This window comes from Cervus elaphus, chromosome 16 (assembly GCF_910594005.1).
Source record: "Cervus elaphus chromosome 16, mCerEla1.1, whole genome shotgun sequence".
Lineage (NCBI taxonomy): Eukaryota > Metazoa > Chordata > Mammalia > Artiodactyla > Cervidae > Cervus > Cervus elaphus.
The window spans coordinates 13,506,393-13,526,630 of NC_057830.1; the positions used below are offsets into that span (position 1 = coordinate 13,506,393).

At 42.9% G+C, this 20,238-nt stretch overlaps 2 protein-coding genes across 5 annotated transcripts in view; both read left to right on the forward strand.

The window, feature by feature from the left end:
- Window positions 1-9,558, forward strand: part of FRRS1L (ferric chelate reductase 1 like) — a 28,627-nt gene extending 19,069 nt beyond the window's left edge. For 2 of the 3 annotated variants that reach the window (XM_043927352.1, XM_043927353.1), the window contains exons 4-5: window positions 724-970; window positions 3,098-9,558. In XM_043927352.1, coding sequence (XP_043783287.1) covers window positions 724-970; window positions 3,098-3,270 — 420 coding nt within the window. In that variant the 3' untranslated portion in view covers window positions 3,271-9,558. The remainder of the gene's footprint in view (window positions 1-723; window positions 971-3,097) is intronic. The other variant, XR_006345786.1, reaches the window with a different exon arrangement.
- A 6,905-nt stretch (window positions 9,559-16,463) lies between these two features.
- The window catches only part of TMEM245 (transmembrane protein 245), a 76,842-nt gene continuing 73,067 nt past the window's right edge, over window positions 16,464-20,238 (forward strand). For both annotated transcript variants that reach the window (XM_043927355.1, XM_043927356.1), the window contains exon 1: window positions 16,464-17,110. In XM_043927355.1, the coding sequence (XP_043783290.1) occupies window positions 16,520-17,110 (591 nt within the window). In that variant the 5' untranslated portion in view covers window positions 16,464-16,519. The remainder of the gene's footprint in view (window positions 17,111-20,238) is intronic.

A 20,238-nucleotide genomic window follows, 5' to 3' on the forward strand; every position in this document is an offset into this window, starting at 1 on the left:
TCCTCTGACTTCTACTACTTACTATTTTTATTATTTTCTACAAACTTGAGAGGTTAGATTGACCCTTTATCATGACCCTTTATCCCTAAATATTTAAGCGGGTATCTCCTAAGATCAAGGATATTCTTTTTCATTATATAATTTATTAAATGCAGGAAGTTTAACATAGATACAGTAGTTTTATCAGATATACTGTCCACTATCAAAAGTTGCCCTTTGCCCCAATACTATGCTTTATAGAAAATTTTATTTTATGATTCAGGGGTCTGTGTAGGAACACCATTAGTTGTCATGTGTTGACATGACAATATCTTTAGTCTTCTTCTTGATTTTGAAACAGTGTTTTAGCATTTTCTTTTTTAGTCTTTCATGATATTGACCCTTTTGAAGGTTACAGGCCACTTTTTTTGGTAGAATGACCTTCAATTTGGATTTGTTTGCTCATGATTAGGTTAAGTATCTGTGTTTTTGGCAGGACTGCTAGAGAGCTGGTGATGTAATCTTCCCTAAGTGGCACATGAGGAGACACTCAATGCCAGATATAGTGGTGCAAACTCTGGTCACTTGATTAAAGGTTTTTAATGGCATTTTAAGCAATTTTGGGGGTGGGACTTCCAATTACACAGGTCATGGAATGTATATTTTGGAGTGAAATTTCTCTCTTGCTGAAGAGTTTGCCTAAGATGCACCTTTAACTTTTTTCTCCATCATCTTTTGTGTCAGGGTGGTGACGATGTCATGGCCTGTGTCCACGACGACAATGGCAGGGTCCGCATACAGCACTTCTATAATGTAGGCCAGTGGGCAAAGGAGATTCAGAGAAACCCTGCCAGAGATGAAGAAGGAGTTTTTGAGAACAATCGGGTCACCTGCAGATTTAAACGGCCTGTAAACGTTCCCAGAGATGAAACGATTGTCGATCTGCATTTGAGTTGGTATTACCTGTTTGCTTGGGGTCCAGCCATTCAGGGTAAGCTTACATTTTGGCATCTGGATTAAACACCAGACACTGCTGTGCTTGAGTCATTATTGACTGGGAGTCATTATTTCTAAGAAAGTGATGAGCACTTTGTATAACATAGAAAAAGGAGACAGGATCCTGCCTTCAGAGTATAGTAATGGACTTATCATACACATGAACACAGAATGGGACAAGCTATACACATGCATAGTTAAAGCAAGAAGGTTAATAGTTAACTTACAAGTTAACTTAGTTGTTATGTTAAATTAACATAGTTAAATACAAGATAATCTATGATGAGCTATGGCTTGATGAAACAGATCGTATGTCTGCTGTATATGGTGTATGGACTCTGTTTCTCACAATGGTCTCATTTACTTCTCACCATGTCCAGAACTGTAGGAATTATCCTCATTTTAGAGAGCTTAAGGAATCTGCTCGGGGGATTCCCAGGTGCCACTAGTGGTAAAGAATCCACCTGCTGATGCAGGAGACTCAAGAGACCCGTGTTCGATCCCTGGGTCAGGAAGATCCCCTGGAGAAGGAAATGGCTACCCAGTATTCTTGCCTAGAAAATTCCATGGACAGAGGAGCCTGGTGGACTATATTTCACAGGGTCACAAAGAGTTGGATACGACTGAGTGACTGATACTTTCACTTTTTTTTCCATCCATTGTCTAATATGATCTTTTTCTTTCCTTTAAATTGTTGCCAGTGATTGATTGGAAATTTCATGCCTTTCTTTGCCTGTTTCTAGTTGGGAAAACATCTGGATGCCTCCAGATTTGTGACCCCTTTTCCATTTGCTTATTTCCCAGGTTACTGACAATGAATCTGCAATTATATTTTTGACTACTCTTAGTACCCTGGGAAATAAACTATGTCTTAGGCTGGAGAAATGAACTTATTTTAAATGATGGGGTTTGGAATCTAAAACGCTGAGTTTGAGTGTTGATTCTGCCCCTTGGTAGCTGTATCTAGCTTTTATCTAAATTCTGAGTTCTAATTTCTTTTTCTCTAAAATGAGGATAATAATGATATTGATTTCATAGCATTATTGTAAGGGTTAAATGAAAACAAGTATTTGAAATTGCTGGCAAGTGCTGCACCTCAGAAGGTCATCTTCTTACACATATGGCATCATGGCCCAGTATTCCAAGCCCTCCCCAACACTGGAGACTTTGCCTGATAAGCACTCTCAGCATCCTGTCGTTGTTCTCAATATCTCCAAACAACACGGACGCATGCCTACCTTACAGACAGGCTTGTGCTTTTCCTGTCTCGTGAACACTATTCTAATGCCTCTCTGGTGATCAAACCCTATTCATCCTCTTAAGGTCTCTCAAAGAGGATAAACTGTGAGCTGAGCCTTGAAGGGAGGATATGGGATTAGATGTCTCTCAAGAAGGGCATGAACTGGAGGTACACAGTTAAGCCTGGGAATTCACAATGGTGACCAAGGAGCGAGGTTAGGAATGAGAGGAGAGTGGGACCCGTTGAGACAAAAACTCTTGCCAACCTGAGGAGTTCGGTTTGTGTTAACGAGAGCCAGCATGGACACTGGGATAGGGGCTGGGCATGTCAAGTATGGCACAGCTTCCCTGGCAGACAGTACCTTCAAAACCCTGCCTTTGAGGCCTGTTTTCCAAGGAGATCTTTGCTCAGAACTCATGGGCGTGTCTCCCTCACCCGAGTTTCATATTGGTTAATCAAAAGGTCAGGCCCTTCCCATCAATTTTAGCTTATGAAGCAGCTTTTACATATAGCCTTTCCCTTTTTCCTCTTCTAACCAGCTCAAAAAATGTTTTCCGTCCAAAGACTTGTTTGGTATCTTAATTCTCCTACTTTCGTACGACTCCATTCCACTCTGCCAGACAGACATGCAGACTTATGGACACACAGCACATCCTGTCTGATCTGGCCTGGGCAGGCTTCCACTTTACATCCGATAGACTTCCATCTGCAAGGGTGTCGGTCAGGAGTTGTTAGTGATCCATATATTAATATTAAAAATATTTTTGAAAAAAATAGCAGCTCTTTGAAGATTTGTCTCATTTTTCTGTGGTTTGCATGTATCATTTTAAATCTGTACCTTTTTTCTCTTGCTGCTTCCTTTTTCTTTCTTTCTTCTCAAAGGCTCTATCACCCGACATGATATAGACTCACCACCGACTTCAGAGCGTGTTGTCAGTATTTACAAGTACGAGGACATTTTTATGCCATCGGCTGCCTATCAGACCTTCTCCTCTCCGTTCTGTCTGCTTCTAATTGTTGCCCTGACCTTCTACTTATTGATGGGAACCCCTTAACCACAATGGCAGAGCCAACAGAGTCAATGCATTAGAAAGCCTTTAGTATATTTTTAAAAAATATTCAGTATTATTTTAGCTTCTATTATGTAAAAAAACAAAAACAAGACACAGATGATTCAGCTTTTTGGAAAAAAGAGCAAGCTTCTTTTCTAATTGAAGAGTGTTGTTTAATAATGACCCACACTTTTAGAAAGTACTTGAAACTTTTCTAAGCACTCATTTTCAAATATGTTTTCTTACTTGAGCTTTACAACATGTCTGAGTTGGGTTGACGAAAATGGTTATTGCTATCATTATTACACTGATTGGAATTTGAGACCCAAGAAGACACTCTTTTTATGATTCTTGTGCCATGTAGCCTTGGCTGCTCGCAGTCAGATAACACATAGCGAAGCAGAGAAAGCCAGGCTTAGAAACTGTGTCTCTAAACAGTCTTCACTCTTCCAACTACAGTTCAAGAGAGTTATTTGGAGTAATACTAACGAGAACTTCGCTGGACGGCCCAATTCACAGTCAGCCTTCTAGGCAGAAGAACTTTCAGATTCCCACAGAGCATGAAGGTCTTTAGATATTTACACAGCTCATGAGGAGAATGATGGAGGTAACAGTGATATGAAAATGGTTCAGATTTATTTGAAATATCTTCTCAACTAGTAAGTAGCTAAGGGAACACATTTTTTTATTGCTGCTTGGAAAGGTTAGAAACAAAACTGTGAGTATTCCTGAAGATGTAAAATTATATTAAGGATAAAAAATATGGGCATTCTTAGAAGTTAGAATTTGGACTCCACTACCACTATATTTAATAAATTAAGGTATTCGTTTGTGGTTACAGCTAATTTTGTTGTCAGAATCAACATATGTTGAGTACAATTAAATGTATTATAATACACAAATCATCTTAAATATTCAAGGCATTTTGATAATAAATTAACATTTTTGGAGATTGTGGAAATTTGGAGTAGAAACCTTTTAAAGATGACATTTTTAAAATTAGAAAATGCCCCATCAAGTGAATTTACTTAGAGTATCCATTCACATGTTCAGACTTGTAAACTGGGTTAGCCGTCAGCATAATTTATACTAATGTCTTGACTTAATGCACTTTCTTTTTTCAAAGGAACCCAAATGTTGCTTTACTCCAGCTGTCTGAGTTAACAGCCCGTTTAGAGGGAAAGCGTCTATGGGTGTATGCTGCTGAGGCATTCCCATTGTAGAGTTCTGGAGTCTTCTGGCTCCCCACCACACCACACCCCATTGCTTTAAAGCTGTCTTCAACTTTGTGGGTTTTGTGATTAAACAACACTGGAGACTGTGATTTCTAATGCCATCCTTGGAATCCATGTCGGAGGTGAAAGGCCACTTCCCCTGTGGAAAAGGCTTTCACATGCTTCTGGAACTGAACAAAATGACGAAAGCATCCCAGTTCTGTGACTTTGCACAATTTACCACTTGCATCCAAGGGATGCAGGAGAAATGATCCTCATTGCAGATGGAGAGAGGTCCAGTGTCATTGAACAATGGCTTCAAACTCAAGTCATCTGACTCAAGTCCCAGGCTCCACCTGACTGCAGTGGCCTCATTACGAAGCCCACCAGCCCTGGCTGAGGATGGCCTGTATGTCACCTTCTAAGGTGGTTGTGTAGTGGTTGTGTAGCCGTGAGGACACTGAGTGTGCAACACCCACATTGTAAATAAGAAAGCAAATATTTTTATATTTCACCCCCTCGTGTATAATAATTCCTCTATAAATAGGTTAAAACTAAATCGAGACTCAAGCTAGTCTCTGTAGCAGGAAGAGAAAGAATAAATTAAGGGATTTTCCCTCTGCTTACTTTCAAGTCAGGCTAATTGTTTCATGAACTGTTTTTCCTTGGATTACCAGTCTTGCATATTTGTGCTTTGAACTTTCAACGATCTCTCATTTCCATTAGTGTAAAATGAGAAACACTTTGATTACCTGCACTGCCGTCTTTTGTCACCACCCCTCACCTTGCTGGGTCCCAGCAAGACTGAATTGCTCTCAGTTCTTCAGACCCAATTTCTCGCTTCTCTTGACATTCCTGTGCCCAGACATTCTCCACTGCCTAGGCGTGCTGAACTCCTATGCATCTTTCAGGTCACAGCCTAAGTGTTTCTTCCTCCAATCCCCTGGACTAAGTGGGTTCAGGCCCCTGCCAAATGCTCTCATAGCACACTCGGCTTCCCAGTCATTTTACTCATCACACTTTCCTTCACTGCTGGCTTGTCCTCCCTGCTAACTCCCTAATGGAGGGACTACAGCTTGTTATTCATGATTGTAACAGACACTCCTACATAGTAGGTACTCAGCAAACATTTGTTGAATGAATACATAAATGAAACTACTTCGTGGCAAGTTTGGTTCACAAAGCTTGTATTTCACATATATTGCCAGACTGGCCAACATTTTTATGTTCTTCCTGTGGTCATTCTCTTAGCAAACACTGAGCTTTTGTCTTTTGAAACATAAATAGAAAGATCTTTCATAACAATGCTGTTTTGCCCTGTAAAACAGAGTTTGACATTTTTAACAATAATCACTGTTCAGAAATGAGAATTTATAGACCAGGAATGCAAAACTGAATTTCACCATCATCTCAGAGAATCATCAGTTTATGGACATACTAAAGTTAAAATTCTGTAGACTCAAATTTCATTAATTCTTACCTAGCATAGGAGAATCAACTTCTATTTTATCTCGGTAGTCCTTTTTCTAACATTGTACTTGTTATAGGGGAGATACCCAACCAGTGTATTTTTGTAAATGCCCAGGTAGAATAATAATATTTGCTAAATTTATTTAGTGCTGTTCTAAGCACTTTACATGGATTAACTCATTTAATCCTCACAACAACCAGAGGAAGTAGATTCTGTTATTAGTCCAGTTTTACAGATGAAAAAACTGAGGCTAGGCATTTGGCATGAATTACCAGTGCTGGCTTCCAAGGTGGCGCTAGTGGTCAAGAACCTGCCAACCAGTGTTGAAGACGTGAGAAAGGCAGGTTCAGTCCCTGGGTTAAGGAAGATGCCCTGGAGGAGGGCATGGCAACCCACTCCAACATTCTTACCTGGAGAATCCCCACGGACAGAGGAGCCTGGCGGGCTACAGTCCATAAGGTTGCAAAGAGTCGTACATGACTGAAACGACTGAACATGTACCAGTGTTGGCGAGGGCTTGAGACACCGTTTTATCCAATACACTTACTTTAAAAAGGCACATGCACACCCACTCTCCACACCCAAATTAGCCAAGTGCTTTTTTCCCCTGGGTTAGGAAGATCTCCTGGAGAAGGAAATGGCAACCCACTCCAGTATTCTTGCCTGGAAAATCCCATGGATGGAGGAGCCTGGTAGGCTGCAGTCCATGGGGTTTCGAAGAGTCAGACATGACTGAGTGACTTCACTTTCACTTTTTTCCTCCATTAAGCAATTTACAATGAATAGGAGGACTTTTTATAGTTAGATTTAGGGAAAGGGGTACATTTTACTTTCTTTTTCTTTTCTTAAAACATTTTGAAAAAGAAAAAATAAAGCATTTTGATTATTTTGCCATTTTAGTGCTTTTTATATTATTTAAAAATAATACACAGATTGGAAAAGATTAGAATGTATTTGTCTTAAAAGTGACTTACCTAAAACCCGGGTCTTCCAACTTAGGGCCTAGTGCCCTTTTCTTGCTTCACTGTAGTCTCAAAGATGAATTTGCCAACATGATTTCAGACAAAATGCAGGGGCCATATTTCATTATCTTTAGTTGGCTTCTGTCCTTAAGGAAATTGGACAGTTTGGACAACTCAGGGATAGATTGCATCCCACAGAGTTTTTTTTACTACTGTTTCTGTAATTAAGTTTACAGTCTATATTCAGGATTTTGTGCTTAAGAGCTATTAACACTGAGGCTGTCATTCTTAGTTCTGGCCTGAGGGTCAGCAAAGTTTTTCTGTAAAGGTTCAGATGATAAATAGGCTTTAAAGGTCCAGGCTTTAAAGTCTCTCAGCTGTTCAGCTGTCACAGACAATACATAAACCAGTGAGCATGGCAGTGTTCCAGTAAAACTTCACTGACACAAATTCAGATTTTATATAACTTTTACATGTCACCCATATTTTTCTTTAGATTAAAAAAAAATTTTAATGTAAGAACCACTTTAGCTTGCAGACCATACAAAGATAGGCAGCAGGTTGGCCTGTGGACTGCAGTTTTCCTACTCTTGCTCTCAGCTAAATGACCCAGGTATCATGATCAGTTGCATAGGATACTGCCAGTAATGTAAGTTGTTACTAGTTAACTGTAAAAATATCGATGTTAGTGAGTAATTTGTAAAATAAATTAGAATTGATGGATTGTTATCTTGATAATGCATTCCCATTAGAACCTGCATTCTAATATATTTTCCAGAGTTGATGTGAGAGAGAGAGCAGTAAAGTCAGAGCTGGGTGAACAGCAGTTTTATTTTATCTAGGTTGAGGCAATTGTGAATGGCTTTTACTGTGCCATTGCTCTTCATGGTGGGATTACAGTTGACCCTTAAAGATCACAAAGGCTTAGGGATACTGATACTGTCCTTTAGTGGAAAATCCACCTATAATTTAGAGTAAGCCCTCCAAAATATGTAGTTCCCACGTCTGAGGCTCCTCCTATCCGTAGTCCCACATCCAAGGATGCAACCAGCCTCACTGCGTGTAGCACTGTAATATTTACTATTGAAAAAGATCCATATTTAAGTGGACCTGTTCAAACTAGTTCAAACTTGTGTTGTTCAAGGGTCAGCTGTACAGTGTTTCAGACTAATGTATTTTCCTCTAGACAATTTTTAAGTATTACCTAAATCTATTACATTCATGGGATGGGAGTGTTTTACACATGTGACATCACCTCCTGTGTCATAATGGAAGTATGTTTGAGAACCACACAATAGTCCAAATGCTGTGATGGGAATACTTTACTGTATAGAATTGCTCTGTTCTCTAAACAGAATTGGTTATGTTTAGTGAACAGTTTGATTATTCTCAGTGTGTTTGTATATACATTTGTGCATATGTGATGAGCACTGTGTTTATACATAAATGCCCATATATATATATACCATTTGAAAGTCTTTGTCAGGATTGTGTCTGTTTCTGATCTCTTAAATACTTTAAAACTCAAGAGGTAAAACATTGTGTGTATTATAGGCAAAACTACCCTTGAGTTTATGGTAGTTTAGTTTGTAGAAAGGATTCCTGGGTCCTTTATTAAACTTTGCCTCCTCCACTCAACATTCTATGACTTGTTAAGAATGTATAAAGTATCATTGTTGAGTTTGACTTTTCTATACAGTTAGTTAAGAAACTAAGACTAGTGTGAACTGAGTAAATGGCATGTTCATGCAACCTAGCCATGTTTTATATTTAAATAGATTCCTTATTCATTTAATCAATTATTTAGTTTCAAGTTATACTTGGTTGTTTTTATATTTAATAGATGAGTATACATTCTTTTTCATGGAAATAGTGGCTATTAGTGTGATTTTAAATATGATTAAAGATTTAAGTGAATCATCAAGCTCTTTGGGATTTTTCACTTCTACTATGCTGATATTACATTAATGTTTTCTGTTTCCCCTGGATATTGGCCATTAGGCAAATAGCTATTCCATTTCATTCTTCTGGAGAGTGATCAATTCTGTAGGATTATGGGGTGTTGTGGTGGTTGTGGCATTCACCCAGATCAGTAAAGCCGTTATCTTTTCATCAGATAGAATGTCCTGACCACCTGGAAGTGTAAATGCAACTTCTCCACATGCCTTATTCCCCCAGATGCGCTGATATGCTGGAACAATCTGGCTCCAGAAGTGTTAATAATACTTTTTTGAGACTTGTCTATCAAATACTATTTTGTAAGAACTATGCCTTTAAATAGACATTGATGGGTTATATTTGTTTTATAATAATTGTGTACCTAATGTTCACTTGTGATTGATTTTGAGATTTATGTATATTTATAAGCCTGTCCTATGTGAATTTTTACTCTATGATGTGTGGTATCTTACTAATAAAGACATGGATTTCTATTTATGTAAAGTAATTGTAGCAATATTCCTAGATGCTTCCTAAGTGATTGTTCTGCCCATCTGACATCACAAATACTCCAATCTTTAGAGGATTATGTTAGAGTTAGAATATATTAACTAGATTTAAACTTTAAAATATAGATTCTCAACATGGTTTGAAATTCTTCAGTTGATGTCATTAAAGTTTGTAATTCTTTACTGCTTTACTCTGATGCATTTTTGATTTTATGTTTGTTTGTTTTACATCCTTTCATCAGTAAAGTCTTTGTGAAGTTATAAACTTTGGAGAAGATGAGAGCCTGTCATCCTGACAAAGAAAAAATCACGTTGCAGTAGTCAGGTAAAAATATTTGCAGAAAAACAATTTGCAAAAGAAATCCATATTTAAAGCTTCAGCCTAATACCTTTATCAGATAGTAAACGGAGGCCTATAATCTCATTTAAATTGTATTAGTTGACTAACAGTGCATACTAGCTCTAAGAATTTCGTTACAGACCTTAGTGGTAACTAAATCATATTGTATATTAACAAGAGTTAGTTTAGTGGTAAAGGCTTATGAATCCTCAGGGTGGCGTGGAAATTGCAGAATGCAATAGCTGAGCAAACTGAGAAACTAGGAGTAGGTTGAAAAGTGCAAGGAATGTCATGTTAAGAAAGAATTAATTATTACCACATTCTGCATTGTAGGCTCTAATTCTTACCACCTCCCCAAACAAGTATTTGGTTATTTTTTGGTATCCTAGTGGTATTTATTTTGGTATCCTAGTGGTATTTATTTTGCAGTACTCTCAGTGGGCAGCTCAGCTATCAGACCTGACCCTGGCTGATGATGTTTGACTTCTGAGTTTCTTCGGGCTCAGTCCCAGGTGCAAGGGCCAGCGGATGGGCTGTAAAAAGAGACTGCTGAAGTGGAGTGGACGTGAAAGTCATTTGCTTCCAGGAGGTCAAGAAGCTTTAACCATTTGTTGATTCATTCATTCAATGAATTTTTATTGAGGACTCTTATGTGCCCATCTGTATGTGAGAACGGAGAAGGCAATGCACCCCACTCCAGTACTCTTGCCTGGAAAATCCCATGGACGGAGGAGCCTGGTAGGCTGCAGTCCATGGGGTCACTAAGAGTCGGACACGACTGAGCAACTTCACTTTCACTTTTCACTTTCATGCATTGGAGAAGGAAATGGCGACCCACTCCAGTGTTCTTGCCTGGAGAATCCCAGGGATGGGGTCGCACAGAGTCGGACATGACTGAAGTGACTTAGCAATAGCAGCGGCAGTATGTGAGAAACTACGCAGATGGACAGGGAGGCCTGGCATGCTGTGGTTCATGGGGTGGCAAAGAGTCGGACATGACTGAGCGACTGAACTGAACTGAACACATGGAGGACAAGAGGAAGACCTGCTCTTGATTTCTGCCCCTGAGAGGCTCACAGCCTATTCAGGGAGTCAAATACATGAACACCGCGATCATATTGTTTGGTGACTGCAGTGTAAGGAGATGCTCAGAGCAGGGATCCTCACCCAGCCTGGGGTAACCAGGAAAGCGGATGTAGTACTGAGGCTGAATCTTTCTTTTTTTAGTATTTATTTATTTCGCTGCACAGGGTCTTAGTTGCTCATGCAGGATCTTTTAGTTGCATCACACAAGCTCTCAACTGCAGCATGTGGAATCTAATTCCCTAACCAGGGATCGAACCTGGGCCCCCTGCACTGGGAACGTGGCGTCTTAGCCACTGGACCACCAGGGAAGTTCCTGCGGCTGAATCTTAAGGAAGGAATAGGAGTAAAGCAGGCAAAGGATGTGGGGAGGCATCTTCAAGAAAGGGGAGCGCACCCCCAGGAGAAAGGCCAGCAGGGTGAGTTGGGAACCACTGTCATGTGACAGTTTGTGTTAGTTTCCTATTGCCGCTGTGACAAGTTTCCATAAATTTAGTGGCTTCCAACAACAGAAATGTATTCTTTCGAAGTTCTGGAGGCCAGAGGTCTGAATGGAAGAGTATGGAGCTAAAGTCAAGATGCTGGCAGGGCTGGTTTCTCCTGGGAACTCCAGGGGAGAGAACCCTTCCTTCTCTCTTGCAGCTTCTGGTAGCTGTGGGTATTCTTTGGCCCACGGCCTCATGACGCCAATGTCTGCCTCTGTGGTCGGAGAGGTCAGGTTGCTTCTCCTCTTCTGTAGTCTCATCTCCTTCCCTCCCTCTGATAGAGATACCTGTGATTACATTTAGACCCCATCCATATTATCTAGGATAATCTTCCCCATCTCAAAGTCCTTAACCTCATCATTATCTGCAAAGTGTAAGGAAGGTAACATACTTCACAGGTTCTAGGGATTAGCTCCTGGATATCGTTAGGGGCCACCCAAGTGCTGGAGGATAAAGGATGAAGCAGAGAGTGGGAAGAGGTGAGGCAGGGTGAGTGTGGCCCCATCAGAAAGGACCTTGGACGTCATAGTAAAAAGCTTGGAATCTTCCCACAAGGTAAGGAGGATTTGAAGGGATCAGATTGTATTTTAGAATGATCACGCTGGCTACAGGGTAGAGAACTGATGGGAGTGAGCGAGAGGGCAGATAGAGGGACGAGCTGGAGGCTGCAGTGACAGTGTGGCGCCAAGGGTGTACAAACAAGTATCGCTTAGGATTCAAACCCAGCAGGACTTGATTCTCAACTAAAGATAGTTTACTTGTAAATAAAAGAGGGATTAGTCTGGTCAATTTGAAATGCTTCCACCATCTCCTGGTGGATCAGTCTTGCTCTGATTTGCAGCAGAAGGCTGGTTGTTTATACTCTGGGTAGCCTCAGCGTTAGCTGGAGTATATTGTTGGGAACAGAGCCAAGGTAGACTAGGAATTCCAAGACTTGGTCCCTAGCTCTCATACTTCAATCATTCCAGATAAAACGTTCCAGAAAAAAATCACTTCAATGAAAATGTGTCCTGTCCTACCAGCAAAGGACACTTTGGGCCAGCCATTTTTTAGACACCAGTTCTGGCTCTTGGTAATAATTGTTAATCACAAAATTCATCTTGTAGATGTCAATCCCCTCTACCAAACTTCCTCCTACCCTGGAAGAGAAAGGGGGAGCAATTTTGGCTGCAGATTTTTTGTAAAGGGGGATTGTGTGTATGTATGTTTTCCCCCAAAGAACTTCCCAGGTTTCTTTTACTCATCTGGTCTGTTGCTGGATACCTGGGTCTCAACTGGGTTGGCTGAACCAATTTGGTGATTTCTTCACTGACCTTTTTAGTGAACTGGTAAACTTTGTCTTTGTTGACATGGTGTGGAAGGTCAGCTACAGCTGGGTGGTGCAAGCCAGAAGGACAGGAACCTAGACTGGATGAACAGGAGCCCGGAGGCAGGAAAGGCTAGACACCACTCAGTGAACTCACAGGACTTGTGCTTTAAGTAAGGGTACATGTCTCAGCGCAGGAATAGAAGAGATAAGCAGGAGTGGTCAGGCAGGGCCCGATGGGATCACACTGGGTTGCATCATCCTTTCTTCAGGCACTGAGATTTAAAAAAAAAAACAAAAACTACAGTAACTTCTCATGTTCATACTTCCCAAACTCTTTTCTTCTAAACCATTTATTTACATTTTTAGTCTGCCAATTTTATCTAGTATCAGACACTGAATGGTTATTTTTTTTTAATTATTTATTTATTTGGCTGGACTCGGTCTTAGCTACAGCACTCTGGATCTAGTTCCCTGACCAGGGATCGAACCCAGGAGCCCTTATGTTGGGAGCGTGGAGTCTTAGCCACTGGGCCAACAGGGAAGTCTCTGGATGGCTAGTTTAATATAGAAAAAGCAAATATGTTTCCTTGTGTGTGCTTACTTTGTGGAGTTGGTAGTGGTTCCCTAATATGTTCTGCTAAGAAGGATTTTGAGGCTGTATCTAGGCTCAGTGAGAAAGAGTTCAGTGATTTATTAGCGATGTCTGCTATGGGTTTTGTGAAAAGAGAGTGGTAACTCATATTTGGAATCTAAATGCACATCTGATTACCTTTTCACATGGCTTCTCCTTCTGCATTGTACACACCTCTTTTATGTGTAATGTATACACTACACTGTAAGCACAAGATTTTTTGTTTAAAGGAGGTGCTCATCACAACTCAGTAAACACTCTAAGACAGACATGATGCCCTGGAGAATCCTCTCCTGTATTTGTTTTACCTCTGGGGCTTTTATCTTGATGCCCTGGGAGTCTGTGGACGTTGACTGTGGTTTAAGAGATGCCTCTTGGTGTCTCTAGGACAAAATGAAGAGTCACCCTGGGAACCACTATCAGATTTTCACCATGTCCCAGGCACTGTGCCTCTGCTTTAGAAACACTCTCCTATTTTATCCTCACAGCAGCCAATGATGTAGGTGTTATCATTTTATCAGCCAGAAAGCTTTCTGTTGCAAGAAATGTAAAACTGAACCCAAACTGGCTTAAATGGTTAGGAAATTCATCAGTTCATGCAACAAGCAGACCAAAGGCAGTGTGGTCCCAGGGTCAACTTGATCCACTCTTCTGTGCCGTCACTGTACCTGGAGGCCCACAGAGGCTATTCTTCCCTGAGGTGAGTTGCTACATGGTATTAAAAAAGAAAACCCAGGTAGCCTCAGGCTTCCCTGGTAGCAGGTAAAGAATCTGCTGGCAAGGAGGGAGACCTGGGTTCGATCCCTGGGTTGGGAAGATCCCCTGAAGAAGTGATAGGCTACCCACTCCAGTATTCTTGCCTGGAGAATTCCATGGGCAGAGGAGCCTGGCAGGCTACAGTCCACGGGGTCGCAATGAGTTGGACACCACTGAGTGACTTTCACTCCACTTCAAGTAGCCTCACATTCTGGAGGATGTGCCTAAAAGCATACACTCTGTGAGTTAGAGATTTGAGTAGACTGTGTGTACTCAAATTTATTTTGTAGGCCCTACATCCCAGCATTTTAATTTTTCTCTGCTCTTAATCATTGACTACATAGGAGAAACATTCCCAGTGTTTCAGTACTATTTCTCACAGGAAGCACAAACAACTTTTTTGAAAGGATAGCGAATCATCCATTCACTTGCTCAGCAAACCCTCAGCTTATGCTCTGTACTATGAATGGCCCATACCCCTGCGTCTCCTGCATTGGTAGGCGGATTCTTTACCCCAGCAGCCCTGAACAAAGAGGAAAAAGGACGGTTTAGGACAACTGAAGCAAATTACTTACAGTCAAAGTCCAAACACCACTTGGAAAACAAGGACTGTGACCTGAAACCCAAAACAGGATGGAAAGGAATCACTTTTTCTTCTACTTGAACATTTTTTGAAAACAGAAGAGGGGTAACTTGCAGAGTTTCAAAGTACTCTCATATTGAGTACTCAGTAAAACCTTCCTCCTTTCCCCCCTTCTTTCCTCCCTCCTTTCTTTTTCTTCCTCTTACTTCTCTTCCTCCCCTTTCTCCTCATCCTCCTCTTCTTCCCCTTCCTTCTCTTCTTCTTTCCCTTCTTCCCCTCTCTTCTTTTTCTAAATAAAATGCTGTTGGAGGTGTTTTACAAGTAGTAGGCCTGGGTACCAGGACCTTTCCAACAAGAAAACAGAAGCACCATGCATTGTCTCAGAGCTTCATTTTTCTCTTCTGACACAAGAGTTTCTATTGTTACTCCCATGTGAAAGGGGAAATTAGGGTTGGGGGCTCAACTGACCTGACCTCAGGTCTCAAAAATGGAACAGCAGCAGGTTGAGACTCTGACCTAGTGTTCCTTCAGGAGTTTAAATTGCTCCAGCATTGACACCTACATGGTTGTCAACAATAGCTGCACATTAGAGTTTTCTGAAGAGCTTTAAAAAAAAATATGTTCAACTTGCAGTGGTCCCCAATGTTTTTGGCACCAGGGACTGGTTTCATGGAACACAGTTTTTCCACTGGGGGTGAGGCTGGTTCAGGCTGTAATGCAAGCAGTGGGGAGCTGCAGATGAAGCATCTCTTGCTTCCCCCATGCTCCTCTCCTGCTGAGCCACTGATTTCCTAACAGGCCCCTGATGGGTACCAGTCTGCAGCCTGGGGGTTGAGGACCCCTGTGCTAAAGGCTCCCTTGTCAGACCAATTAATTAACCTAGTAGGTAAGACGGAGAAGGCAATGGCACCCCACTCTAGTACTCTTGCCTGGAAAATCCCATGGACGGAGGAGCCTGGTAGGCTGCAGTCCGTGGGGTGGGGAAGAGTCAGACTGAGCGACTTCACTTTCACTTTTCACTTTTATGCATTGGAGAAGGAAATGGCGACCCACTCCAGTGATCTAGCCTGGAGAATCCCAGGGATGGGGTCGCACAGAGTCGGACACGACTGAAGTGACTTAGCAGTAGCAGTAGCAGCAGTAGCAGTAGGTAAGAATCGACTTAGGAGTCAGACTCTGAGTTTGAATCCTGCTTCTGTGCGTACTAGCTGTGTGCCTTGGCAAGGTACTTAACTTCTCTGAGCCTCAGTTTTCCTCATTGAGAAGCGGGGATAATAACACCATCTTCTTTGTAGGGCTGTTCTAAGGGTCAGATGAGTTAATAGGAATGAGACATTTATAACAGGGTCTGTCATATGGTAATCGCTATTTAAAATCCTGCCAAACACACCAGAGCCAACACTTTATTAAATAAATCAATAAAACTGAATATGGTAATTGGTCTTTTTAAAGTATTCCCCCACGGATTGTAATGTGCAGCTTGGGTTTTCAATCTGTGAAGATAGTGACTCTGGGGATTCTGCCTCCCTAAAAGTTGACAATAACCAGCGAGTGAACGGAGGGTTTTGTTTTGTTTTATGATTCAGGGTGTTTTGTGTAAAGGCTGTTATCTGACATTCCTCCCCTCCCCCCAGTTTGTGACTAATAGAACACTTGAATTGAGCTAGCATACACTACTTTTATACTGTATGTTGGCGGGGAGAGGAAAGTTTGTTTTTTGCCTCTTCTAACACTTAGACCCCCGAAACCTGTTACCTGAATTCTGCAGGGACCAATGAACCACAGGGAACCCGAGGGCGAAGGAGCGCTCGCTATACTCTCTGGGAGTTGGAGTTCCTCAAAGGTTGTGTAAGCTTTCCGTGGTCAGTTAGGAACTACAACTCCCACAATGCCGCGTGTCGCCCGCCCTGCCTCTCTCCAGGCCTCCCAGTACCGTCTCTCGGCGGCGGCGGCGGCAGCGGCCAAGGCACCATGGCCGACGATGGAGGCCCTGAGGAGGCACTCAGTCCGCGGGGCTCCCCGAGCCGGGCGCCGCGGGCTCAGCGTGCGGTCGGGGCGGGCGGCGGCGGCGGCGGCGGCGGCGGGGAGACCCCGCGGACAGCGGCGCTGGCGCTGCGCTTCGACAAGCCCATCAAGCAGGCCTTCTACAACACCGGGGCCGTGCTGTTCGTGTGTCTGTGCTGCGGCGCCGCCGTGCTGGTCTACTTCATCCTGGAGGCCTTCCTGCGCCCGCTGCTCTGGGCGGTGCTGTGCGGCACCTTCCTGCACCCCTTCAAGAGCTCGCTGACGCGCCTGGGGCGCCACTGGCTGCAGCGCCTGCACCGCGCGCACACGCCCATCGTGCTGGCCGCGCTGCTGCTGCCCATCTGCTTCGCGGACTACGGCGTGGAGGCCCTGGGCGAGCAGGCGCTGCGCCGCCGCCGCCTGCTGGTGCTGCTGGGCGCCGGCGGCCCGCTCCTTTACGGCCTCTACAGCCTGGGCAGCTACCTGGGCGTGCAGGTGCTGCTGGCGCACGCGGGCGCGCTCATCTGCCGCGGGCTGGACTACTTCAACAGCCTGTGGGTGAGTGAGCCACGGCCCGGGCCCTCGGCCGTCCCGCCGGGCACGCAGTGACCTTCACCACACCCCCAGCTCGCTGGGGTGCAATCCTGCTGCCCCTAGGCACGGTGCGAGGGCGGCCAAAGGTCCAGACCTGAGCGCGCAGGCAGTGTCCGTCTCCGCCTTCCTTCCCGTGCACCCGAGGAACTTGGCGCCCTTCCTTCTGAAGAGAGAACGGGTGTGGTTCCAAACAGTCTCCCGGTTCGGCACGTGTGCCCTGTAGGGAAGCGCTCTTCCGTTTTGCAGGGAGGGCTTTCAGCGCATCGGCAAGTGGACAGGAATTTATTCCTGGTCTTGGAGAGGGAATGCTCAACAGCTTCAGTTCTGCTCACGTGGGACTATCCTGGAAGAGGCCTTAGAGATCCTAGTCCAGTCTGCCATCCTACAGACAGGAGAGGTGACTTCTTACCAGGCTTGTTAGGGACAAAGAGGGGACTGGTTGAGGCAAGTTTCTCAAGTCCTGGAACAAATCTTTCTTAATAGTTCAGAGCTGCCTCTCCGTTCAGGCGATTTCCAAATCCTTTGTGGCAGGCACCTTGGTGCTGAGCCCCCAGGGGCTGTTTCTTGCCGCATTCTCTTCTTGGGAACTCTGTGCAGGGATTGCTCTGCGACATTACATCTCCTCCCACCTGGATTTCTTAAGCAGACTGGGTGAAGGAAAGGCATATTTGCGATTCCTGGATCGTCCTGAGTTTATTCTTAGATAATCAGGGAGCTTTAGAGTTGGAAGGGATTGCAAGGATAATCTGGTGACACGTTTCCTAAATCAGGCCAGATTGTAGATCAGTTAATGATCCAAACATTTCACTTTGTTGTTCACTTGCTAAGTTGTGTCAGACTCTGTGACGCCATGGACTGAAGGATGCCAGGCTTCCCTGTCCTTCACTATCTCCTTGAGTTTGCTCAAACTCATGTCCATTGAGTCGGTGATGCTGCCAAACCATCTCATCCTCTGTTGACCCTTCTCCTGCCTTCAGTCTTCCCAGCATCAGGATCTTTTCCATTGAGTCAGTTCTTCACATCAGGTGGCCAAAGTATTGGAGCTTCAACTTCAGCATCAGTCCTTCCAGTGAATATTCAGGGTTGATTTCCTTTAGGATATTTCACTGGGGATGACAAAAAATAAGTGGATATTTAATGCATAAGACTGCTATTTCGTTAATAAGCACTACCATCTAGAAATAAATTTATTCACTTTTGTCCCTGTTAAGTGCACCTTGATTTCAAGTTGCAAAATAATTCCCTTTATCTGTCAAGCAAGGTTATAGCTTGCCTGAAGTTACTGGTAGAGTTGGTGATTGATACCAGAACTCCTGTCTTCTCTAGCTCTATCAATGCAACCTCTCAATTAAAGGTAAAAGTTGATTATGTTATTAGGTACTGGACTTTGTTAGGGATTGAAAAGGATTAAGGTACAGGCTCTGTGTTCAAGGAATGTGTCATAGGTGAGTGTATTCTCGTGGAGATGACAGACATACATCTATCTAAATGTTTATTTCCCACCAGTTATGGGCCAGCACGGTATTGAGGAGCACCTCATCCATCATTTTGGGACACTGCCTGTGTGTGCAACTGCTTCGTGATCAGACAAAATCCTTGGCCTCCAAGAAACTTGTATTCAATTGTGATAGGTAGGAGAGGTGTGGAAGCACCCTCTTGCACTTCCTGTCAGGTGAGAGTGATCCTAGTGTTACTTTGCTCTTTATTGTCTTCTTGCCTGCCACTCTCCAGGAGAGGTTTCTGAGGTCCTTGAGGCTGTGATCGTCCCAGAGGCACTCAGACTTTGAACAAATCCAAGGTTCACATTCATGGAGCAGCAGTTAGACGTTACTTCTCCCTTACCTTGTTGTTTTAAGTTCAATTAAGTTGATTGAATGCCCCTTGCATAAAAGGCAGAATACTCTATGCTGTTAAGAAATATAAAGATGACTATGCCTTGATTCCTATCCTCAAGAAAGTCAATCTTGTCAAATTCAGACATACTTATAGATCCTGCTAACATTTTTGACTATTGGTACTGCAGTTTATTGTAAATTACTATAGGCAAGATCAAGTAATGTATCCACCAAACTGTAAGAAATTAGGAAAGAAAGGCCTAACATATATGAACGCTGTATTTTCATAGTGAAGTTAGAATTGAATACATGGGTACATTTGACATGACTAATGGAAACAGGGGCATTTGAGCTAGTCACTCACAGATAGTGGAAAGAGATGAGGAATTGAATAGTTGTGAAAAAGTGCCCGCAGCTTAGTGTATATAGCTATGAATATCTTTTTACTGAAGATAAATGCCTTCCTTATATTTTATTTACATAATTTTTGTATGGGTTGTGGATTAGCAGAAGAGAAGCAATGACCAAGGTTAGCTAGATTAGAAGAGGGGAAGGAAGGTAAAGGCAATTAATTATTTTAGCTGATTAGCTAAAGTGATGGGAGGAAGGGATAAAAATCCCATTATAAAAGGCACAGAATGAGTTAGTTAAAAGAGGGTAGGACGTGGTGGGGGGCCTAAATTGAGGGAGTAGAGCCTGGAGGTTGATCTGAGTTGGAGAGAAACTTGCGGTTGTGCTTCTTGAAGCAGTCCTTAGGAGCAGGTGGTTGGATGGGGGTGAGCTAAAAGTTAAAAGTGTACCTGGGAAGCAGAGACAGGGAGTCCTCAGCTCTCTGTTCCAAGTGCTGAGTAAGGCCTGAAGTGAAGTGCAAGTCGGTCATGTGACCGGGCAGCTTGCCCTCTCTCTGACTTTTCTATCTCATAGTTCACAATGGTTTGGTTTTGTGAGCCCAACCAGGGCTGCATGTCATTTAAAAAAAAAAAAAAGGAGTCTTGATGCTTTCTAGACAGCTTGAAAATTTGAGCTGCTGCTGCTGAGAAATATGGATGGGAGAGATACGGATGGGCGAGGTAGAGAGAAAAGTGAGTTTAAGCAAATCTACATTTTGGAGAGCCGACAGTTCATGCATTTAAGATCCAGTTTTTGAGCATCTGCCACGTAGTGGTAGGCACTTTGATGTATGTTATTTCATTCTCACGATAGTCATGTGAAGTCAGAGGGATGGATTTCATAGGTGGGAAGATTTCGAGATTGATC